The sequence below is a fragment of the Onychomys torridus genome, chromosome 4 (assembly GCF_903995425.1).
Source record: "Onychomys torridus chromosome 4, mOncTor1.1, whole genome shotgun sequence".
Classification (NCBI taxonomy): domain Eukaryota; kingdom Metazoa; phylum Chordata; class Mammalia; order Rodentia; family Cricetidae; genus Onychomys; species Onychomys torridus.
The window spans coordinates 48,140,670-48,157,850 of NC_050446.1; the positions used below are offsets into that span (position 1 = coordinate 48,140,670).

Below are 17,181 nucleotides of genomic sequence, written 5' to 3' on the forward strand. Positions count from 1 at the left end.
GTTAGACGGACCCCAGGGCTGAGGCTGGAACTGAGTGGTGGAGTGCAGTTCCAGAAGTGCTCACGGACCTGGGGTCAGCTCCCAGTAGAACAAAAGGAAAGCTGTCAGCATACAAAGCGGTTCGATGTGAAATGGAATACCTACAATTAGACTGATTGTTTCTGGTGTTTTTGTTTGTTTATTTGTTGTTAAATAACCCCTGAAAACCCTGTTTCGTGTTTTAGCACCCTGTCTACTGTGTGAATGTTGTTGGAACACAAAATGCTCATAACCTGATTAGCATCTCTACTGATGGGAAAATTTGCTCCTGGAGTTTGGACATGCTTTCCCACCCACAGGTGGGTTAAACTTAGAAATGTAGAATTTTGAAGTAAATGTTAGTTTTTAATTGTATATATACCCCAGTTTCGTTTATATAATTTTTATCATTTATAGATATTTTTATATTACACAGACTATCAACCTGAATATGTGTTGATAGCTTGAATATATCTTGCCAAGCCTTTTTCATTTAACTGAGGTAGGTTTATATTAATACTATGTGAAAACAATAACTTACCAACCAGTTAAAAGTAAAAGCTTTTGCTGGGCGGTGGTGACGCACGCCTTTAATCCCAGCACTCGGGAGGCAGAGGCAGGAGGATCTCTGTGAGTTTGAGGCCAGCCTGGGCTACAGAGTAAGTTCCAGGAAAGGCGCAAAACTACACAGAGAAACCCTGTCTCGAGGAAAAAAAAAAAAAAAAAGTGGAAACTTTTTAATGAAGAATTGAATTAAAGCTTTACAAAATAGTTTTCTCATTTATTTTTTCTATGTAGGATAGCATGGAGTTGGTTCATAAACAGTCAAAAGCAGTAGCTGTAACATCTATGTCCTTCCCTGTTGGAGACGTCAACAACTTTGTTGTAGGCAGTGAAGAAGGTTCCGTATATACAGCATGCCGCCATGGCAGGTAAACCTAACAGGAATTAGCCTGTTATTTAAAATTGTTCTTGAATCATCTCATTGAAACAACTGCTCCTTATTTAAGTAGAATCCTACTCTAGACTTGTGGCATATTAAATTCAGGCACCTAAAACCTAAGTTAATTTTTTTCTTAACAGAAGTAGTTTGGCTTCATGTGTTTTGGATTGTGGATTGTGGTATATTGTAGGGATCTGTGTGGACTGTGCTCACAGAAGTTACTGGTAGGAGGCATGTTTAGCAATTAGAAATGTAGTGTGCATGTGCCACAGATGGCCTTCAGGTTTGTAAATGTGACTGTCGCCTGCTTTCCGTTTGGGTTGATTTGAACTTTGAGCTTTAGTGCAAGCCTACTGATAATGGTAGAGTAATGTCACTGCATATGTTAAACTGACTAGGATTTCTCCAGCTGTTTAATCTGTTTTGAAATTGTCTAGCTGTCCTTTAAAAACATTGAGCATCTGGACCTCATTTCCAATACAGATCACCTTCACTTCAAAGCCTTTGGTTGAGATTAGTCCAGATTGTCTCTTACACAGCATCTCTTTGTCCTCACTCTACCACCATGGACACTGGACTTCTGAATTCTCCTGTCAACAGCGTGGTGTTTATGGCTCCAAAAGTCCCCACTACTTGAGTAGTGTTATCAAATCTGAATACAATAACATTTGGCATAAGTTATGCTAATGAACTATGAACATAGAATTGTGTTTGAAATTAAGTAAAGTTCTGGTATAGAACCCACAGTAAGATACACTGGCTGAGTGTGATGGTACACATGTTTAATCTCAGCACTCTGAAGCAAAGGAAGGTGAGGCTCTGAAGTTGAAGCTAGCCTGGCCTATAGAATAAGTTCCAGAGCAGCTCAGGCTACATAGTGAGACCTTGTCTTTAAAAAAAATAAATAAATAAAAACATTCAGAAAATATGTGGGGTGCTTATAAGCGAGGTATCTAACATTTTCACTTTTATGAAATAGCAAAGCTGGAATCAGTGAGATGTTTGAGGGACATCAGGGACCCATCACTGGAATCCACTGTCATGCGGCTGTTGGAGCAGTAGACTTCTCACATCTGTTTGTCACTTCATCATTTGACTGGACGGTCAAACTTTGGACAACTAAGGTATCTGAAATACAGCTTTCTGTGCATTCAGTCATCTCCTGACACAAGGTGGTGCTCTAATACTGCAGAGAAAGACTCAGGTCTTAGACCTTAGATGATGATGTCTTAGAATTGTTTCCCAATACATAAAACACTGTGTGCAAGTATGCTGATGTCGGGGTGCCAACAGATAAGGTGACCCCACAGAAAATGGAAGGTAAGTCCTCCCACCCGGTGGCTTTTCGAGCACAGACCTGTTTACTCTGAATTGAGTTGGAGAGAAGCCACTGGGTATCTCCTGTGCTCCCTCAAGGATTTCATCCAGCCCCACACAAAAGCCATTCATTTGCTCTGTGGAGAGCTAGGAGCCTCAGTTCAGCACTGCAGTAGCTCCCAGGGCTGATGGGAAATAGAGAAAAGACAGACACTATTTGCAGTAAGTCCTGTACAATAAGGCTACACAATAAATTGGAATTATTAGAAAGCATTGGGAAGGCACGTGTGTGTTTTCTTATTCCAGTCTAACTAATGTTGTTTATTGGGGCTTAGTGAACCATTACTTGAAATACCTTTCACTTAATGATGAAAGGGCTTCCTAGTCCTCTGGTAGTTTCAGTGAGTGTGGCCTGGCCTGGCCAGTGAAAGTCTCACAGGCAGCGCTTAGGGAGCATGACCTCCTGATAGATAGACTGTCATTTTGCTTGGCCTTATTTTATAATTAAACTTAACTTGCTTGCTTTCCAGTTTTCTGCAGGATCACAGTGTTGTTAGTAAAACTGCACACTCAGTGTATCCTCGTCTACAGAAGCTGCATTTTAAGCTTTCTTTTTCCTGTCCATCTACTTGATCTTAATGTTGACTTTTTGAATCCTTCACCATGGAACAAAGTTTAGAGACATGCTGTGGTTCTTGGAGATCTCTGAGAAAATCTAGTGTTCTTAAGAGGTGCCTTTTACTGTAGTGAGCTCCTATTTATGCACTTACTAAGTTCTGGTATAGTGTCCAGAGTGCACTTGCTGTTCACCCTTGTCCTGTCTCAGTGTCTCCTTTCAGTCTAACATGAAATGATTTAAAAACAGCCTTGCAAAGCTTGCCTTAAATTGAGCATTTTCAGCTTTGACATTAACAGATAAAAATAGCACTTACCTGAAGTCTAATGAAGGAAATATCTAGAAAAGTGCTTGACACAGTGTCCATTCTAATGGGGGTCAGAGCCTAAATGTATGTAATCAGTCATCTCTTTCATCCTTGGATCATAGACTGGCAAAAAAAACCTAGAGAAAGAAGTTCTCATAGCCAGAAACAAAGAAGTGCATGATCTACAACTCTATCTATATGGGAAAATACATAGTGTGCTACCAAAACAAAGCAAGATACAGAATTGCAAAGATAAAACCTTCTGTTTCCATATAGGTTCCAAATAGCCATATAAGTTGCAAGATTTCTGGGTGTGCTTTCTCGTGGGCTGGCCTGTAGCAGTCCAGAGAAGTATCTGTCTTGGCTGTGCTCTGGGCCAGCTTCTTTCCTTTTTTGGCTATTGAAGTAATCTTCATTTGGGGACTGACTGACTGAGTGGTTGATTTTTAAATGTCAAATTTTCAGTGTGCTAGCTTTCTTTGTGCTTGAAATTTGAACATTCATTAACAGGATTTGAAAATGAAGAGCTCGTCTTGCCTATTCGAGAACAATTTTCCCTGTGATCGCAGACTAACAGGCATTTGCTTTTGTGGTTCTACACAGATCTTCATTAATAGTTAATATTTTTGTTTCTGTATTTTACTGTGTTTCATAGACATTTATTTAAGTGTTGTGTGTGTTTGTGTGTGTGTGTACACACGTGATATGTATTGTGTATGTGTGTGAGTGTAGGTGTGCTTGTGCCATCGTGCACAAGTACATGTCAGAGGACAGCTTTGAGAATTGCTTCTCTCCTGCCACATTGCAGGATAGGGGTAGAACTCAGGTCATTAGACCTGCACTCAGGCACCTCTGTCCACTCAGCCATCTCCCCTGTCCCAGAAGAGATTTGGCTAAGAACAATAGGCAGACATCTCTTTTCCTTGCTAATTAGGTTAAGTTTTACAGTTTCTTTCATTCACTCTCAAATATGATAGATACCTCTTCCCTGCCTCTAACACCCTTCCTAGTGGCCAAAGGGTGGGCCAGCATAGAATAGTGTATTTTATATCATATATGAGCAAGAACCCCCTAAAATGTTATCAGAAGAATTGTCTTGGCCTAGGTTGTTGTTACACAGTTTAGTGATAGTATACTTGTCTACTGTGCATGAGGTCCTAGGTTCAATCCCCAGCTCTGGTAGAAAAGAAAAGAATAAGAATTATTACCTTTTAGTCTATCCTTTCTGCACACAATTCTGCTCTGTGAAGGATCAAACAGTAACAGTCTGCTAAGTAGATTTATATATATGGCCAGCCTTGTGCACACAGAGTCAACTGATTCAGACGGGAACTTATGCTTCCTAGTTCAGTTGTTGGTATGTATCTGCCCCTCTAAATAATTTGATTGAGGCCCTACCTGTGCTGGAATAAAAAGTAGTAGGCATGTGCATGAATGATGAATGCTAATGAATAGTAGACAGTGTCTTAAAACCACTTTAAAATCATTGTTCCATCTCCATTTTAAGGGTTTTTGTGTGTGTGTTGTTTTGTTTTGTTTTTGGAGACAGGGTTTCTCTGTGTAACAGCTCTGGCTGGCTGTCCTGAAACTCATTCTATAAACCAGGCTGGCCTCAAACTCACAGAGATCCGCCTGCCTCTGCCTCCCAAGTGCTGGGACTAAAAGCATGTGCCACCATTGCCTGGCCCATTTTAAGCTTTCGTTGTTAAAATTTTTAAATTAATTTATTTGTTTTATGTGTGTGGGTGTTTTGCCTCCGTGTATGTCTATGGACAACACATACATGCCCAGTGCCTGCAGAGATCAGAAGAGGGCATCAGATCCCCTGGAACTAGAGTTACAGATGGTTTTGAGCCACCACATGAATGCTGGCAAATAAACCTAGGTCCTCTAGATGAGGAGCCAGTACTCAAAACCTCAGAGCCATTTCTCCAGGCCCCAATATTAAGCATTGGTTGCGGGGGGGAGGACCGGGCAGTCATGACAGGGTTTCTCTGTAACAGCTCTGGCTCTCCTGGAACTGGATTTTTAGACCAGGCTGGTCTCGAACTCACAGAGATCTGCCTGCCTGTGCACCACCACACCCACCTCACCATTTTAAGCTTTTAAAACCAGTTGCTCACACGTATGCACTTAACAGACTTCGCAAGTCTTGCTTCTCCGCCTGTCATCTTCAAGTGCTCTCCTGCCCCAGGAACTGAACCCTGTAAACTGGAAGAAAGAGTCATTAGATGCTGTGTGTCTCTGCGTCCATTAAGATCTGGCTCTGCCCCAATATCAAAACAAGATTCCTCCGCTTTCTCTTTTTGTATAAGTCCTGTAAAAGTGGCATACAGAAACTTCAGTCTGGCACTGCCTCAAATGTACTTTAAAGTGGTCTTCAGTGTAGAAGTCTCCAATCTTAGCTTGGTTGGGAAATTTAAAGCCTAGCCCCATAGTTCTGGCTCATCAGATTGTTTGAATATTTTTTTACTTAAACTATTGGCGGTGTAGAGAACACACAACAGTAGGTGATCATGATCATCCACATATTGGTGAACTTGTTGTTGTTGTTTATTATTGAGACAGGTCTCTTTACTTAGCCCTAGCTGACCTGCAACTCATGAAGCAGGCCAAGTTAGCCTCAAACTCACAGAGATCTGCCTGTCTGTCCCTCCTAAGTGCTAGAATTGAAGGCATGAGTCACCATGCCCAGCTCTTTCCTATTGGTGAACTTAAGCCAAGATGTTGCTTCTAAACTATCTAGAAGACACTATTAAAATCTCAAAACACCAAATTTGGAAGTCCACAATAAAAGTGCATTGGTGGGTCTGAAAAACAGCAGGGAGAATGGATGACCAATGGCAGTTTTTTGGGGGATAACCTGAATGAAAGATAGTGGTTTCAGGTCTAACCTGGTAATTAGATGAACGTTCAAGCACATCTTAATATACCTGTCATAGGTTATTCTTAAAAGAAGTATTTACAGGAGATGATATCTTAATGTATGCATAATATATTGTAGTTTCAGAACCATATTTACTATGGAATGGCAGAGTCAGGGGGTTAATAGGGCATACCTAAAAAGAGTTTTTAGAACTTGAACTTTCCACAGCCATTGTTTCAGTGCCCATCTTTAATCTGACAGCATGCTTGCTTAACTCTCAGCAATACTAGCATTAAAGAGGGTTAAAAGAGCCTGCCAATGCTTAGAAAAAGAAAGGTTCATGTAGTAGACAAGTTAAAATGAAAATATGCTTTGAAATTGAGGGCAGGTCTAAGGGAAGGCTGACTGACGGTCTAACCCAGTCCCACCTGGTGGCGCTTACCTCAGTAACTTGCTGCAGGCCAGTGTCTAGCCTCCTTTGCATATTTAGACAATCAATTTTGTCAGCTACTGGGATTGATTAGACAAGGGAATGCTGCATGTAACTACCAGGCTCCTAAGACACTGGCACATTGGAGAATGTCAATTTATTAATTTATAGTCAGAAACTTAACTGCCAGAAGGCCCAGATACTCCTGCTGGCCTGACCAGCTCATTGTTTCCCTGTAGACTACCCACATGGGAAGCCAAATTATAATCAGAAGATTGCTTGGTGAGCAAGGACTTAGAACAAAAGAAGTTCTATCATTTGAATATTCAATGGCATCAAGCTAAGAGAGCTTGATTCATTCATCTTCAAGTAAAGATAGCCTTGCCATGGGGTAGTTGATTCTTACAGTCTGTTGTCTGAGACCCCTCTCTTCTGGCCGAGGTTGAAATGGTGCTATCTTCATATGCCTTGTAAGACTCTGTCTTTCATTGCTTTAATAGATACACTCTGCGAAGGTTATCTTTAGTCAGGTATTATGGGAAGTTATTTTTGACCATGGGATGGTGTGTGTGTGTGTGTGTGTGTGTGTGTGCGCGCGCGCATAAACATTGGGTCAGAAGCATTGGATTCCCTGGAGCAGGAGTGACAGGCAGTTTGCTGGACATGGCTGTTCTTCTCTGCAAGAACAGTATGTGCTCTTAACCTCTGAGCCATCTCTCCAACCATGGAATGATTTCTTTTCAAAGGAAATTTGTTTATTTCTCTCATCATCTAAATTGAGGTCATAGTTATATCCAGTTCACTGTTAATTCTGATGTATTGACTATAGCGACTATTGTTACTAATCTAGAACTTCCCAATTACCTCAGCTTTGCAGGGGTAGGAGGGTATATGTGTATTAGGTTCTTATTGCTGCTGTAGCAGCTTATCACACAGCAACTCAGAATAACAGAAATATGCTGTCACGGTTTAGGAGGTGTGGGTGGGCTGCTTACTCTTGGAGGTCTGGAGATTTGTTCCATGCTGTCTCCTAGCATCTGGTGACTGCCAGGCATCCTTGGTGCTCTGGCCTGCAGCTGTACCCTCCCGTCTCTGACTTTGTCATCGTCACATGGCCTTCTGAACTGTCGGCTTCATCATGTCTGCAGCACGTTTCCTCTCTGAAGAACACAGGTCATAGTAGATGTGGGGCCCACCCGAGTACAGTATAACCTATTTAACTTGGTTACGTTTAAAAGCACTAGATGGACATGAATTTTAGGGCAACACCATTCAACCTGGCATATACCTTGAGCTTAGGAAAAACTGTATGGCCTGTCCCTTGACCATGCTCCCTGACACCCAGACCTGTGAGATCAGACCCCAAGAGACCCACACTAGCCTTAAGACGCTCTAGATGGTCACAGCATACAGTCCGCTTAAATTGTGGTCTTTTCAGCTGGGTGGTAGTGGCACACACCTTTAATCCTAGCACTTGGTAGGCAGAGGGAGGTAGATTCTGAGTTCAAGGCCAGCCTGGCAAACAGAAGAGTGAGTCCAGGACAGCCAGAACTACACAGAGAACCCTGTCTTGAAAAAACAAACAATCAAAAAATTTTGCTATATAGCAATTCACTGAGTAAATTAAATATTTGATCTGACCATTTCCTGAGACAATTAGCAATCTTTTTATTATAAATGTTTTAATCTAATTTATGTATTGCTTTTTAATAGTTTGTAGATTGTAAAAAGAGTATGTACTCATTCTGGCTTGCTGAACACTATATGAGTTTCATGTCGCTGAGTATAGTTACAGATGATTCTTTTTTCAGCCATGTAAATAAAACATAGTTTATGTTTCCATTCTCCTGGTGGTATGTGGGTTACTTCAGTCTTGCTTGGAGCATAGTTATAATTGTCTTTTTCTCCCTTTTCCCGTCTTGCTATGTAGCCCAGGCTGGCCTCAAACTTGTGATCTTCCCAAGGACTGGGGATTACAGGTGTGTACCGCCGTGCCAGGTCATAGTTGTCTTTGGTGGCCGCAGACAGTGCTATGGAGCACATACTTAGCATGGAATGGCTTAGTCAGAGGACATGCATGTGTATTCAGCTTGAATAGATAGTACCTGAAGAGCAGTTCCGAGTGAGTCCACCAGTTCCTCATCCACCAGGAGCAGTGTGTATAGGTCCAATTGCTCTGCGGCCTTGTCCCCACTTAAAAGTTTTCTGATGTTTTTCCTTTTAATCTAACAGTGCGTAAAGTGACATTCTGGGTGTTTTCATTTGCGTCATTGCCATTAAGCACCCTTCCTTGAGGTTATTGTCCATGTTGTGAAATGTTCATTCTATTGCCCTTGTTTGCAGTACTTGTTCAACTCAGAGTCTGGTGCATGCCAGACACTTGTTCTAACAATGAGCTATGTTCATCACATTTTTTGTTCCCTCCAGTGCTGAGATTGAATCTAGCTAGGCAATTGCTCTGCCACTCGGGTACCACCCCAGTCCCCAACACACATATTTTTATTGAATGTATGGATATGATTGGTTTTTGAAACAGGGTTTCTCTTTGTAGCCTTGGCTGTCCTGGAACTCACTCTATAGACTTTAGACCAGGCTGGCCTCAAACTGGCAGAGATCCACTTGCCTCTGCCTCCTGATGCTGGGATTAAAGGTGTGTGCCACCACTTCCTGCATGAGTATGATTATTAGCAGCTTTGTTTTAAGTTTTTGATGATAAACCTTAAAATTGCCTGGAAATGGGATGTTTGAAGTGTACTATCACCTCAGGAGTCAAAGACTTTAGAATCTTTGGTGTGCCAGAAATACCGCTGTACCTCGGGGTGGCTTCACAAAGTTTAGCTGATGACTGCATGCACATTCCAGGCTAGGCAAGCTGTGCCCCTACTCTCACAACAGCGGCTTTAAGGGGGGGATGATCTTCTGTGTTTGGCTTATTTTATCAATTTTTTTGTTCATTGAAGGAGGCAGGGTGTATTTTTTGGGTTGTTTTTGTTTTTGTTTTTAGTTAAAAACAAACTAGTACAATTATCATGTTGTTGACATTAACTGTCATATCTTAAAATTTTAAACTCACAGTTTAAAACTTTTTATTGAGCTGGCAAGATGGCTTAACAGGTGCTTTCCACCAAGCTTGACAGCCTGAGTTCAGGCCCTGAGACCCACATAGTAGATAGAGAACAGGCTGTCTTCCAGCCTCCACACTCACACTCACCTCTCTGTTTTAAGAGCACATAAGGCCCGACAGCAGCATCAGCCTGTGCTTACATCCTCGGCACCTGTGGCAGCCGTTATTCATGGAAAGGTGCTGAACTAACTCCCCTGGTTCCTGCCGTTCCAGGCTGCTCGCCATGCTACCAAGTGAGCGCCTGTGCGGCAGCTGTCAGTCCCATCTTCCCACAGATGCTAGGACGTTCAAGCTCTCCCTGCTTACAGCTGGAGTCTGTCTCCCTTTTGCTGGAGACTCTGTAGCTTTGCTTGTGCTGTCCTTGTGGCTTTATCTGCTTCTGTAGGGAGATTTCCAAATGCTTCGAGAAGTAAAGTGCCACCACCACTGTCGTCTTCCAGCAGCTGCTCACTGACAAGTGTTTTGAAGCACGTTCCATTTCTTTTTCAAAAACAGGAAGACCACTACAAGCTAAAAAGGAACTGCAAGCTAATACTTGGTTCTTAGTTTATAATGTCAGGTGATTCTGTAGTGGAACGGACTGCAGGAACATTTTCAGGCTGGGTGGGTGTGAAACAGTGCCCATAGACTGTCGTGTCTTAGGGATAAGTAGTTAAGGATTTCTGTGTGTAGCCTATGCTGACTGTGCTAAGAATTAGCTTTTCCTTTTCAGAATAACAAGCCTTTGTACTCATTTGAAGATAATTCAGACTATGTTTATGATGTTATGTGGTCACCCACCCACCCAGCCCTGTTTGCCTGTGTGGATGGCATGGGAAGACTGGATCTGTGGAATCTCAACAATGACACAGAGGTGAGCAGGAAAATAACAGAAAATTGGAGATTTATTGAATAATTTGTGCAACTTCTTTTATCCCAAGGAATGTAAAAGTGCTCTGTGATTGTAGCTTCATCACAAAGAGACCAAATAAGCTTTGTGCCCTCCATGACAAAAGCATGCTGTGCAGAGCTGAGGGAGAAATGGTATGGCCGGGGCACTGGGCATTCTTTACCTTTGAAAAGCAGCAGCAGCATGTGTCTGCGTCCAGAAGTCCATGGGGCTCTGAATATGCTTTATTCTTAGGCTAGAAAAAGAGAGCTCTAGATTGTCAAAGTATGTTAACCGTAACTCCAAATTACCTGTTAGCCTTGAAAGGGTTGTGTATCATCCATAAATGCTAGTCTTAGCCTGACTCGTCTGAAAGAAAGGAAGTACAATTTGATGACCTTTTCCCATGAAGGATTAAGATCAGTGTACCATTAACTATAAAGTGAATATGGAGCTGGGCATGATGGCGCATGTTCATAAACCATACTTGAGAGGCAGAGGCAAAAGTGTCATGAGTTAGAGGCCACATATGTGGCAAGATCCTGTCTCAAAAATCCAAGGTCTGAAGCCCAGGTGGCACACACCCTTAGTCCCAGCACTCGGGAGAGAGAGGCAGGTGGAGCTTTGTGAGTTCAAGGCCAGCCTGGTCTACGGAGAGAGTTCCAGGACAGCCAGAGCTACACAGAGAAACTCTATCTCAGGAAAGAAAAAAAAAAAATCCAAAATCTGGGCATGTAAGTCAAAGGTAGAACATTTGCTTAGCATGTGCAAGACCCTGAGTTTAATTTCCCAGCACCATAAATAATAATAATAATAATGTAGAAACCATCATATTTCCTATTTGCTATACCAAATTTAACAATGCAGTTTAACTGTGTCTGAGTTATCCTTAGCCAGTTGATAGAGGCTTAAAATGTTCTTAGGTTATTAGTTACAGGTTACTGGTTAGCAGAAGCTACCAGTTGTCAATAGTGGTTGTCGAGGAGTGTCCTCTTATTTCTCCTATTTCCTGGTGGCATCTTTCCAGATCCCTGGAAATCAAGCACTTGGTTATACAAAGATGAGGAAAGGAGAAATATGTTGGAAATGCAAGAACTTTAATACTGGTATCTACTGGTTCTGTGCTTTGGGGGTGAACATTCAAATACTACTAGGAAAAAAGTATAAGCTACATAATTACATTTTGATTGTACATGTTCTAGAATGGTACCAATTTGTTTGTTAGCAAGCTCGCTACATAACTCTGGAAATCACTATGCAGGCTAGGCTGGTTTTGAACTCACAGAGGTCTGCCTGCTTCTACCCCCTCATACCCACCCCTGGTATGGGGATTAAAGGCATACACTATCATGCCCTGCCCAAGTTTACTTTCTTAGTTTAGATTTTGCTACCAAAGGTTTATGGCTATAATTAAATGAGGATCTTTCCCTTAGTAGTTATAATGTCTATAATATGCCTGGGCTAATCACTTGGGAAAGACTGATGTAAGCATACGGACTACTTTGGTGATATTTCAAAACTTTGAAGTTTCCTTATGCTTTCTGGTCTACATCAGTGAATGTTAGTTACTCCAGGTGTGGCTGAGGTGCAGTCAGACTCCAGAGCCTGCTGCCCCTGTTGGTGCTATCTCCTGCCTTCCTGGGGAGCCCGGCTTGGGAAAGCTTATTCCAGGAGCTGCTGTCCTTCAGATCATCCAGTTTTGGCTGGGGAGGAAGGTACAAGCTGCAGAAGAAATTCCTGTCTTTAAGACTGAACTGTGATCTCTTTATGAGGGGGCTGGAAATACTCCTTTTTTTCTTTTTCTTTTTTTTTTTTTTTCTTTTTTCAGAGCTGAGGACCGAACCCAGGGCCTTGCACTTGCTAGGCAAGCGCTCTTCCACTGAGCTCAATCCCCAACTCCTGGAAATACTTTCTTTTAAATATTTTTAAATGAGTTTTAGTCTCATGTTTTTAAACAGCTTGACTACTTAAAGAAGTTAAACACAAAAACCCTTTACAGAAGAAATACGTGCAGCCATATAAGAATTTCTTAGATAAGTTCTGAGTATTTTCCCAACTCTTCTTCAAGGGTTGAAGGTAATGTCATTATAATAAACCTCTGAACAGAGGGAAGGTGGGAAAATTCTTTTGTTGTTGCTATTTGCTTTGGGGTTTTGGAGGTTTGGTTTTGGTTTTTCAAGACAGGTTTTCTTTGTGTAGTCCTGGCTGTCCTTCAATTAGCTCTCTCTGTAGACCAGGCTGGCCTTGAACTCAGAGATCCACCTACCTCTGCCTTCTGAGTGCTGGGATTATCTTTTATCTATTATCATCTACTTTTTAAAAACACAGATTGGAGAAGAATTACTGTTTTATGTGTTTAGAAATTTTGATAAAACTTTTAACTGTGCTGTATTTTAAATGACTCAGGTACCAACTGCCAGCATTTCTGTAGAGGGAAACCCTGCTCTTAACCGTGTGAGATGGACCCACTCTGGAAGAGAGATTGCCGTGGGTGATTCTGAAGGACAGATTGTCATATATGATGTGGGAGAGGTATGGGCCTGTAATTTTGACATCCATGCTTAGTGGCACTGTCAGGTATTGTGGTAGCTAAGTTTTGCCATGTGCCTCCTGAATTATATAAACTGCATTCTTGTGTACTTTCACCACAGAAGCAGCTTCTAAGGCATGTCTCTAACTGAGCATCCTGTACCCATGTGCAGCAGATGTGAGGGTAATTCCAGATTCCTACATTGCTAGGAATTCTTTAGGCAGAAAAGTAAATGTAGGATTGCAAGTGGACTTGGAGTTTTCTAGAATTGATGTTGAGATAAAATTTTATTTTTTTGTATAGTTTTGTTTGAACCAGATAGTAGAAGTCAAAGATACCATCTTTTGATAGGGTTTTTTCCAAAGTATTTAATGTGTGTGTGTGTGTGTGTGTGTGTGTGTGTGTGTGTGTGTATATACACACACACACCTGAGTATATGTATGTGCACTGTGTATATGCAAGAGCCTGTAGGGGGTCAGAAAAGGGCATTGGATCCCCTGGAACTGGAGTTATGGATGGTTGTAAATCACCTTGTGGGGGTTGGGAACCAAACCTGGGTCCTCTGGAAGAGCAGCCACACCTTAGCCATTGGGCCACCTCTCCAGCCCCTTTGTGTAGTTCTCTAGCAACTGTGGGAAAAGTGCAAAGACATGAGATGGAGTTCAGCAAGATGAGTCCAGCTCTCTTGTCACTCTGCTTGACTAGACACAGCACCCAGGGACACAGTGCTCAGGGTTCAGTTCTTCCTTTTTGCTTCTGACCAGAGCCTTCTGGACCTTTTCTTCATTATTCTCCATCTTGTCCTGATACTTTGTGGCTACAGCAGTCAGATCTTGGGGACAAGAGATGGGATCATTTAGAGCAGCCAGTGGACCATGTGCACAGATGGACAATGTACACAGGTTGGGCAGTGGGCAGAGGTAGTTGCTAGCTGCAAAACCCTATTGAAAAGTTGTGGTTAGTCAAGCTCAACAGTGATTTTTAAGTTAATTTTAACTAACTTACTGTAAGTTGTCACACTTGGCTAGTGACTACCCTAGTAGCTGGTGTAGATTGAGAAGCAGGTTTGTCCACTGGCCACAGTGGATGATTTGTGCCCTGTTATGGCAGTGTTGGTTAGTCTCTGTGATAGTATAAGAGCAGCTATAGGGAAATTTGGGTTGCCTCTGTGAGGTAAAAGCACCATTCACTTCATTTTCTTCTTTGTTCTTGATTCAACACTATGCTAAGTAGCAATGTAACTTCTCACAAAGGAGTTAGAGAATCAAGACAGTGTACCTTATATTCCAAACAAACCCTGTGTTCAGGAAGCTGACTCGCGAGGTTCACGAGTTGGAGGCACTCTGGGCTGCACAGAGAAGTCCTCTCTCAGAAAAGAATAAAATAACCTTCATACTAGCAATTTTGCAAGAAATACACTAAAAATTTGAAGGATTCCTCTCCATCAGCAAGATCCACGGGGTGCCAGGAGGTCTGTTGACCAAGCATCCTTGTTGCCATCCTTGCATTGTGGTGGTGACAGCAAGTTCATGTCTGAGCTGTCATGACATGTTTCACAAACGCTCTCTTTTGTTTTGAAATGTCGTAAGTCATTGTTATAGTCTCTGTGAGTATGGAAAGGCCCTTTAGGTCAATTACTAATTTTTAATGGAAAAATTATTTGAAAACAGAATAATAGTAGATAAGATGATCTTTGATTTTATTGCTCAGCAAACATTGTCTTTCTTTTAACAGCAGATCGCTGTTCCCCGCAATGATGAATGGGCAAGATTTGGCCGAACACTTGCAGAAATCAATGCCAACCGAGCTGATGCAGAGGAGGAGGCAGCTGCTCGGATCCCTGCCTAGCCTGACGAGTGGGCTGCAGCCTTAGCGAAGGAGGCAAAGATGATGATGAAGTGATTCCTAAACTATTTGCATGCTTCTGGTTAAATGCATATTAAAAGGAGATTCCATGGATAAACTGGGTTTAATGCAGGAAGCAAAGCTTATAATACCCCTTTTATATTCTATTCATTTTGTTTTGGATTGGTGTCATTTTTAATACCGCTGACAACTTTACAGAATGCAGCCTTTTCTGAATTCTAACACATAGGTGTATATTGGTAATTATTCTTTTGGCTTCTTTTCAACTTGTAATACTATATATAATTATTTCTAAAGCACAGACTAAAGTTCTGCATATTTCTAAATAACCACAATTCCTTATTATGCAATACAGTACACACATAATTCTTTGTCAATTATGGTCTCACTGCCTTCACCGTGTAGGAACATTGTTCTTAGTCCCAGCATGCATTCGCCTACCTGTTTTAAGTTTCATTTGGATGCCCTTTTCCTTCTCTATAGTTCTATGGTAGTTATCTATAAATAAAAACATGTGTTAACTTTTCAATTTTCATTTTTACTTCTTGAAATTTGAAATTTTCTCTTATAAATTTTTTGTTAATTTTTTTTTTTAAGTTCTTAATGCAAACAGCCACCTTAAATCCCATACGGCCTTAAATATACACCATACAGGGATAATGTAGCTCCCCCTGGGCATTGTGAACTCACGTTGGATAATTTGTCAGCGGAAACTTTCTCTTCAGTTAGCTTTCACCTGACTGTTACTTTCCTTCCATCCCTGTTCAAAAGAGTAAATGCTCAATCTTTTTCGTCTGCCCTGATTGAGGCAGCTGTGCATGTAAGCTCTGACAGGAAACCACAGCAAGCCACGAAGGAGCTGTGCTCAATGCCCACGCTCGGCCATTACACCCTCTCTCCATCTTGGAATTCACGAGGAAGCTTTACAAATCTGCAAGGCAGATGGCAAGTGTCTGCGTTGGTGTGGGAGTCACCTGTCTCGGACGAGGGAGGGAAGGCTGAGATTGGATCCTGAAGAGTTATATACTGAGTTGTCCTTTCTTGGATCCTTCTGAGTTTAACTTTTCACTCGACAGAACTTGAACTAAGAGATTAGAAAGAGATTTGAACTTTTACATTTTGGTTTAACAGCAAGGATTTATTGAGAGAGAATTCTCCATAGTAGAACTTCCTCATTCTTAGTACTCTGTGGTATAAGGAATAATTGATCAGAGATACTAGACCCAAACTGTAGTTCTAGCCTTGACACTCATGAGAAATGTGATGTTAGCCAAGCCTGAGCCTTATTCTTACCTTTATGAATTGTCAATTACATTATTTATAAATTGTCTCCCAGCTCTAAAATGAGTAACCTTAATTGTATCATTTACTTCTCTACTTTAGAATGTTTGGTTTTCACGAGTTGACCCCCCCACTTCCCCTTAGATGCCTGTTACATACCAAAGACACATCTCCTGGTCTAAGTCCAAAGTTCAGTGTCAGCAGGGCCCACTGTCGTTCTGTAGAAGAGTTCAGATACTCAGAGGTGCTGCGTGTCTGCTCTTAGTCTGGAAACATGACTAGGAAAAAGGGGGTCAGACAAATGTTAAAATAGACCATCGAATGAGGTTGGACATTGATGTGGCAACTCAAATGGTCACTGGTCTCAAGTTGTTCTGTTATCCAGGTTGAGAACACTGGCTGCTCTTCCAGAGGACCTGATTTCGATTCCCAACACCCACATGGCAGCTCACAACCAAGTGTATGTAACTCCAGTTCCTAGGGATATAACACCCTCTTCTGGCCTCTGGGCACAAGGCACACACGTGATACACAAACATACATTCAGGCAAAAACACCTATACACATAAAATTCTTTTAATTAAAAAAAAAAGTACAGCTGACAAATATTTATAAAATACTTATGGACAATGAGTTTTGCTTTAGGAAACTAATTTCTCCCCCACCCCACAGGAAACTTTTATGTAGACCCTTGCTCATTCAACCTTCCTGTGCATTTTTACAAACGCGTGTTTACTGTAAGGAATTATCTTTGGAGTCTGCAATTTAAAGACTAAGGTTTACTCGGTGTCAACAGTTCTGAGGCTGTTGTAACTGGCACAGAGACTGATGAGACCCAACTGGCTGGGGCGGGGAATCCTGCCATTTCACTTTTAGGTGTGAAAGAGCTTTGTGATTTTGAAAACTATCCTGTGACGTTAGTTGCAGTTTCGCCTTTTCCTAGACAGGAAACAAGTTGCAGCCTTCGGGCTGACTTTGTCGTTATGGGAAGTTAAATGTCATCACCCTGGTGTG

At 41.7% G+C, this 17,181-nt stretch overlaps 1 protein-coding gene across 10 annotated transcripts in view; it reads left to right on the plus strand.

The window, feature by feature from the left end:
* Positions 1-15,415, plus strand: part of Dync1i2 (dynein cytoplasmic 1 intermediate chain 2) — a 51,075-nt gene extending 35,660 nt beyond the window's left edge. For all 10 annotated transcript variants that reach the window (XM_036185622.1, XM_036185620.1, XM_036185626.1 and 7 more), the window contains 6 exons: positions 225-338; positions 817-950; positions 1,941-2,085; positions 10,334-10,474; positions 12,896-13,021; positions 14,755-15,415. In XM_036185622.1, coding sequence (XP_036041515.1) covers positions 225-338; positions 817-950; positions 1,941-2,085; positions 10,334-10,474; positions 12,896-13,021; positions 14,755-14,868 — 774 coding nt within the window. In that variant the 3' untranslated portion in view covers positions 14,869-15,415. The remainder of the gene's footprint in view (positions 1-224; positions 339-816; positions 951-1,940; positions 2,086-10,333; positions 10,475-12,895; positions 13,022-14,754) is intronic.
* The last annotated feature ends 1,766 nt before the right edge of the window (positions 15,416-17,181 follow it).